Here is an 8,027-nt window from a genome sequence, read left to right on the forward strand (position 1 = left end):
GCTCAGTCACCCGGGAGGAGCTCAGAGTAGAACCGCTGCTCCTCCACATCAAGAGGAACCAGCTGAGGTGGCTCGGGCATCTATTTCGGATGCCTCCTGGGCGCCTTCCTAGGGAGGTGTTCCGGGCATGTCCCACCGGGAGGAGGCCCCGGGGAAGAACCAGGACACGCTGGAGGGACTATGTCTCTCGGCTGGCCTGGGAACGCCGCGGCATTCCCCCGGAGGAGCTGGAGGAAGTGTCTGGAGAGAGGGAAGTCTGGGCATCTTTGCTTAGACTGCTGCCCCTGCGACCCGGTCCCGGATAAGCGGAGGAAAATGGATGGATGGATGGAAGAAACTTAGACATAAACCTGTTTTGTGTCACTAGTGGTGGATGAATGGCCTTTGTGATAGGAATAGTTCAGACTTCATTCAAAGGAAACACTCCTCTAACTTTTGTTTTCTTTTTGCAGACCCAGCATCTTCATGTCCTACATGACCAAACACAGAGAACATGAACTGACACATCCACACAATCTAAATGAAAAGAGCTTGACAAGGCTGATAGACTGAGGCTTCTTCTACTCTGAAGCATTTCTTCCATACTCCTAGTCCCCTGCATTTTCACGGCATCTGCAGCACAGGTGCAGCTGTCAGTCCACAGACGAATGGTGTAGGTTATTAAGTAAGACAACCTGTCAAAGCTTGATCAAAGCTCCTCCAATCCGACCGCTGGACTGTCCGCTTGGAAAGAAAACAATATCAAGCTATGAGTGTGACTGCAGTAGTCGGGGGAAGCATCATGTTTAGGATGCTGTAGCCACAGATGTGGTACATACATGTGTAAAAATCAGAAGAGAAACATATTGATCTACTGACACCCAGTTGTTGGCCAGTGATTTATGTTGCTGGCTGAGGAGGCAGGGAGACACACTCCTCCAGATGGTGACAGCTCACCAGCGCCACTGGAGCCTTCACTCCAGCTGCTCCCCTCTGAGTCATAGCACACTGGTTTTGGTTATGTGTGTTTATGTATGTGTCTTTGTGTGTGATTCGGTGGGCGTTGGAATGTCTTTCAGCTTGTGTGAGTTTATAGGTGTAGGTGCGTGCTTGTGTGTCTTTATGTGCATGTACTTTTGCATGAGTGTGTTTGTTTTTGTGCATATATTGTGCTGCAGCATCAGCTCTGCACATTCTGTCCTCTTTGCCCAGTAATGAAATAAACCAACACCATCTACCATAAGAGTTAAAAAAGAACAGAGGTTACTGACACATCTCAGGCCAGGTCAGGTGTCCACTGTCAAACTGCCAACAGCACTCATTCACTTGCTTCTTCTTTCCTTTGCCGATCCTCACACTGCAGCAAAACCATAGACGGGGCTTGTTCACATGGTGCTGCCTGCCACCCACTCGTGCCACACTGACATTTGAGAGCATTGAAAGGGAGAGGAAGGGGGTGGTGGTAGAGGAGGAGGAGGACATTAAAGTTGGGAAATGAGGAAGAGGGAAAAGCAAAGAGCGCTAGCCAGAGTCGTTAGCAGGAAAAGGGGAAAAGCCATTGCCAAACTAGAGATGAAAAGCAAAGAGAGTGTGTGTGAAATCATCACTGAAAGACATCATGTTTCTTTCTCCTTCCTCTTCGTTTTCCTGTCTTTTCTATCTGTTTCTCCCTTTCTGCCTTCCTGATCACATGTACCATGCAAATAGACTGGCACTCAGGAAAAGCCCTTATGGTTGGCCCAGACCTCAGCATTAGAGCGACGGAAACCCGAGTGGCTGACTCATCCAACAGCAGCAGAGAAAGAAGACACCCTTTCTGTCCCATGTGTCTTCAGATTAACAAGGTAGCTAACCCGCAGCAGTCAATCAGCTCAGTGACATGTACAGTATGACTCAACCGCCTCACAGAAGAAAAAAAAAAATCAACTCTCACATTAGGGTTCTATTCTGTGAGTGTGTGCGTGTGGGTTTATGTCTGTCATTCTGTCCGGCACTGATTAACTCAGGAGCAGACACCTAAGCAGTTCCACACAACTACCAACATCATTAGCAGCAGCAGGGGATAATGACATGCTGTATTTCATGGCACTCAGCACAGGGGAGGGTATAATCACGACAACCATCCCGAGGGGATTTTAGGGTGAGCAAAAGAGGTGATGGAGGCTAACTGAGCTTCAAATACAAACATACAAATATACACAGTTCTGTGCTGCTGAAACCCCCAAAGCCAACGCAAGTAGCGGATCAAGGCCAACGCTGACACCAGAGCAACTTTTAAGCAGACAGACTGAAAATGGCACTGTACTTGGCTACATGTAACAGTGAGAAGATCAAATATAATCCCAGAAGGTCAGTTTGAGTATGTATGTGTTTTAAAGAAATAGTCTGACATTTTGGAAATATGTATGTGCTTTCTTGAGGAGAGTTACATGAGAAATGACTAAACACTGCAAAGCAGTTAATGAGATGGGGGTTTTATAAAGCTAGAAAGCTTTCAATAGACAAGCTGGATGCATATTTTATCTTCAACAGGGGGATGCAGGAGAAAGTATACACTATCACCAGGACAGTCTAAAAAATATTCAGTTGATGGGAACTACTCCTTCTTCCAACTGTCACAGTCATAAGCAAACTATAGCTCCTTAAATGACTGAGAGAATCAGAATAAAAAATACATTTAGTCTGGAGTCTCACTGTAACAGAGTAGATGTCATATGCTGTTGCTGGAAAAAGGCATGTAAAGGGTCCCTGTATGTATGTAGTCCTTCTGGCTACAGTTCAGTATCTGAGCTGCAGAGATTCCTGGTATTAGCTACATTTCCACTGTGACTAGGGTGGCACTATTTGTTGTTAGACTCTTGTCTGTCACCTCTTCTTGTGTGGGCCCACCTATTTCCCTTAATTTTATTGTATCAATATCAGTATTGGTATCTGCAGTACCAGCCTGGGTTTTAATTGGTATCTGATCAGAGAGGAAAAAGGTGGTATCGCACATCACTACCAGATACATCTGTGTCAACATTTGGCAACCACACCGTGGCAACACATCGGCCTCACTGAAGTAATGAGAGTGCCACATTCATCAGCTATAAGAGCATGTACAGACACACATACATACACAAGTACATCATCAGCCCCGAGAAGGGAAAATCATGGTACTGTGCCAGTGAATCCTACCAAGAGCTGACTGTGACCTCCTCTTCCTCCAACCCAGAATCCAAATAGTCATACTGAAGCTCCAGAAACCTGAAACTCAAAAGTCTGAAGTTGTCTGTGATTAAAGTGTGTATATGAATCAGTGGTTCTGATTTTCATTTACATTTAAATTTTTCAATATACGTGAGAGTTAAAAACCCACCAAATCCCTCTCGTCCCACTCTCTTTAATTTAGTCTCCCCCTGGTTTCTAACTTCCTGGTTAAACAATACAACTGCTCTAAATAAAATGAGTTACTAAATGTTATGGCATTTAGCTTATGTTTTTAACACAAAAATAAGGGCAGGAGTTTTTCAGCCACAACCAAAAAGAGATGGGATGGAGAAGAACAAGCAGCATTCAAAAGGGTTCAGCTCATTAAAAATAGAACAGACACAAACGCACACATACACCACCCACCATCACACTGTTTACAAGTGGAGCTCGAATGGACAGGTAGTGATTAGACATAACAAAGGAACCACCTCTGCAAATCTGCAAGCCTGTCGAGTGTTGCTCTGTGTTCTCAGTTTCCATACATCTGTGTATGTGTATGGTCCCTAAGTATTTGCCTCACGCTCCTATACACATGTCACGGGAGGCTCCGATGTACTTACTGGACCATCCATGACTCTCAAGAGGGAGCCTAAAAAGCCTCAACTCCAGGATACATGAAGGGTGCGCTAAAAAAAAAAAAGGAGGCTATACTGAGAACACATATAGCACTAACAGCTCTCCAGCATAGTGCCGTTAATGCAGTGGCATTTAAAAATAGATATACAAGCTGTGACCTCCATCTTGGGATTATCACAGGCAACAAAGTTTTCACTTATAAAAGCATGATTTTGTGCTTTGTTCATTTTAAAATTCACTCACTCTTTGATACTGCTCTTTAGGAAGGTCACTGTGATTCTGCATCTAAAAGGTTTGCCTGGCTAAAATTGTAAAATGAAGGGGTAACAGCTAGACACTTGTTTTACTGTTGCCTCTGTCCAAAAGTAACAAAATCTCCACACCGTTTTGGTTTTATAGCGGCTTATAATGCTAGCTTTACGTTTAGCATACAGATACAAGAATATTATCTTTTGACGTAACTTTCAGCTACACAGGCATTTATATGGCTGACTGCTTCAGCATTATGTGCAATAAGTCTGACCTACAATCTGACCGCTGGTGCTGAGGAGGGCAAAGGAGAGGAGGGATAATGAAGTTGACATGATAAAATACATATAATGACCCCCAGAGGAGCTGTTGGTGCTTCAACAGAGAGAGATGTCCAGACGGTGTGGGAGAGAGAGGCTGACTGTTCAGACCACAGAGGACAGAGGAGAGCACCATTAGTCAGCCCAACACTGTCCACTTAAGCAGAGCTGGTCTGACTAATGCTTTAACCTCTAGCCTCTTCAGACCAGCCGCTCTCCCCCACACACAAATACATATTGCTCTTCTCTATCACCGCGTGTTTCAGTGGATACCTGATGCATCAGGGGCTGTACGGTAGTGAAGTTTTTAATATTTCTGATTTGTATATGAAATCAAATTAACTATTGGGTACATAGTAAACTTGAATAGGAAAAAAACTTGAAGTTAAGTTGAGGTTAAAGGATCAGTTTGATATTCTGGGAAGTAGACTAATACGACTCCCTGGTCTGTCTATTAAATTTGAAGCTACTGCAAGTAGCTGGTTAGCTTAGCCTGGCATAAACACTGGAAAGAGGGGGAAACAGCTAGCCTGGATCTGTACAAAGTTAACAAAACTCAATACTCATTGCTAATAGCTACAGATCTCACTTGTTTAATCTGTACAGAAGCAGCAAAGTAAAAACAGCAAGTTGCTGTTTTACTGGAGCTTATGTCACGTTTGTGTCACATGGGATGGCTGGCAGAGACATCATCAAGATGGCAGCATCTTCTTGTGTTGCTGTTTCTCACATATTACTACAAATTTCTGCTGCCTTAATCAGTGGGCACTAATAAAACAAAAATAAATGAAAGCTTCATTTAACTGAACAAATATTCTCCTAAAAACACCCTTAATGGCTACTATACCGGAGGGGAATTTTTAAAAGGGTAATAATAATGTCATACAATTCCTTTAAAAGCGAAAACGCCTGGAAAACAAATGAATGGAAAAACATAATAAAAGCTGATGCTTTCACTCAAAACACTGGTGTAATGATTATGAAAACAATGTGAATCATGCACCACATGGCCTTCACAGCTCTCAGCCCAACTAAACACATGGAAGATTTTTTACATGACAGGTTAGATAGTGCTCTTCTCTACCATCATCACAACACCAAATGCGGGAATATCGTTTGAAATAATGATATTTATTACTGCAGTAGAGTTTCAGAGATTAACGTATAAATAACCTATGTCAGTGAGCATTGAAACGACTCGTTAGTTTTCCTTTCATTGGTAATTTGTCACCCATCTGTACACGCAAGTAATAACAGAAGATGTGTTTAGGCCAACTTGTTACCTGGTCAAATCTCAAGTTATTAATATTACTTTTAACTTGATATACAAAACCCTTTAATAATCATTTCTTCCTGTTTGATAAGGGTTGTTTTAACTGTATTATTTTGATATTGCATTCAGTGACAATATGCTTGTTGATTTCCATAATGAAGTTTTGTGTAAAAACAACCTGAATTGCTTCACTCAACATTTCAATAATATGTCAAACTCTTGCTTTCTTGCCAAGGACAAACAGCAGCATGATGATTTTTGTTCAGTTTTGGGTTGTCAGTCATCCTAGAAGAACAGTTGTCCCTTTCGCAGGTGGTGTCAATCTAATGTTTAAAATAAACCACTTAATAGTTTCAGCAAAAGATTGATGTTTGGCTTTAAAACACATTAAAAAGGGTCTTTGTGTAAAGTTTACACCTCTATTGTTGTCCCAGGGCCGGGACTCAGGGGCCTGGCCAAAGGAGGGACAGAAATTCTAAAGGAGAAAAAGAGAAAGTGCAAGCGTGCAGAGAGATTTCAGGATATTGCATCATTTAGACTAGAAGGCGGTGACAGAGATGTAGAGGTAGGGTCAGAATCTCAGGTAGATCCAGCTTCCTGTTTGACCTCGACACAGAGGCCACACAGTCTCTCTGCTCTCTTGATGCCTGTTCAGCAGAGATCAAGGAGAAAAGGTGCAGAACTACCTCTTCTTATCTAAGCAGACCTGCTATAATTCAATTAAAACTATGACACCAAGGTGAGGCCAACTGATGTCTCATATTGCAGAAACACCCCGTCAGACTAATTACCCCTCATCGTCTGGTTAAACAGCTTTTAAACTGTAATCCGCCTGAAATTGTAATAATACCACTGGTAATCGAACACAAAGGGAAAAGCCTGGGATCTATTTCCATCTGTGCAGGATTAATAATGGTTCATTAGTAATTGCATTAATTAAAACATGGCTACTGTAGGACAGTAAGGTAAAAAGGAGAGAGAGGAGGGAAAGCTGCAACAACCCTCTCCTGCATCTCATCCTGTTTGCTTTGTTGCTTTAATTCCCATGTAATGCAACCTTAAACAGAAAAGTGGGTGGAAATCTGTTTATCCAGGTATCAGTTCGGTTGTCACCTAGACTTTGCATTAACACTTTGACCCATTTCTATATATTCAAGTGCATTAAAATCACTAATCAGATGCTTAGAGTGGTGAAGGAGTACTAACATGCAGAGTCAAATTATAGGTGCATTCTGACAGGTGACTGTCCAAAATCACGCAGAAACAAATACAGTACATAAGTGTAATGGATGAACAGTTTTACAGCCTCAACACATTCCAGGCTAACTAAATATCCCTCTTTTGTCTGAGAAAAAAGCTTTTACAGTAGCACCACATACACTGCAGTGAATTCCAAGCCACGACAGTCCTTGCATACAGCCACCAACATGGTTTAGCAAAAATAAACCACCCTTTTATCTTTGACAAACTAGCAGAAGAGATGATCACTCCTAACAGCACTGCACCAGCACACTGAGAGCATCAACTGGCACTATGAGTTCAGCAACATCACATACACATGCACACGCATTCTGACACACAGCAGCACGGGCACAACTGAGCCAGCTTTGTAATCCAAATCAAAGATGCAAATGGTGAAGCAGTACCTTCTGCTAACACACAGTTTCATCCTGGAGACGGAGAGATAAAATCCTACTGCCTGAGTCTCACGGGGAACGAAGAAAGCCTCCCTTCAATATGTTATCTGGATTGGCTTACCCAGCTCTCCCGTAAATCTTGGAGAAACCCCGACACATGCACGCCACTGCCGCCACCTCCAACACGCTACTCCAACAGCAACAACAGCAGCAGCTGAGCCAGGAGGGAAGACGGGGGAGTGAGGGAATGAGAGACTGTGCAAGAGTAGAAAGACAGAGAGTGGGAGGGAAGGAGCTTAGAGGAAGAAGACAGTGAGAATGCGGGGGTGTGAAGATGGAGCACTGAAAGAAATGTGCAGAAAGAGAGAGGGAGAGAGAGGGAGAGAGAGGGAGAAGCTTACCTGATAGGGTCTATGTTGTTCATGTCTTTGTCAGGTGCCTAAAGGAAATGACAGCATGTTAGTGAAGGAGACCTGTCAAACCTGCTACCAAGTAGCAGCACTCACACTTATCCCAAAGAACAAAACAAACAAACAAACAAAACATACATATTCAGCAGGTAACACTTTCTGTTTCCTTCTGTTTTTGTTTATGTTTCTTATCCTCTCTCTCGTCCCTGCTCCTCCCTCATTCACTCCTTCCCCCACCTTCCTTTCTACTCCTGCTCGTGAGCAAGCCCATGCAACGCTTATCAGAATGCACCCGGGTGTCTACATCTTCACTTACACGAGGTGAGAACAG

The 8,027-nt window shown here is 43.1% G+C and overlaps 1 protein-coding gene across 8 annotated transcripts in view; it reads right to left on the minus strand.

Moving 5' to 3' along the window:
• The window catches only part of si:dkey-174m14.3 (brain-enriched guanylate kinase-associated protein), a 29,568-nt gene extending 21,548 nt beyond the window's left edge, over window positions 1-8,020 (minus strand). For 2 of the 8 annotated variants that reach the window (XM_020603918.1, XM_020603916.1), the window contains exons 1-2: window positions 7,835-8,000; window positions 7,688-7,725 (exon numbers count right to left, since the gene is read on the minus strand). In XM_020603918.1, the coding sequence (XP_020459574.1) occupies window positions 7,688-7,710 (23 nt within the window). In that variant the 5' untranslated portion in view covers window positions 7,711-7,725; window positions 7,835-8,000. The other 6 variants (XM_020603912.1, XM_020603910.1, XM_020603915.1 and 3 more) reach the window with 6 other exon arrangements.
• Between the last annotated feature and the right edge of the window lie 7 nt (window positions 8,021-8,027).

Source organism: Monopterus albus, unplaced genomic scaffold, assembly GCF_001952655.1.
Source record: "Monopterus albus unplaced genomic scaffold, M_albus_1.0 scaffold63.1, whole genome shotgun sequence".
NCBI lineage: Eukaryota > Metazoa > Chordata > Actinopteri > Synbranchiformes > Synbranchidae > Monopterus > Monopterus albus.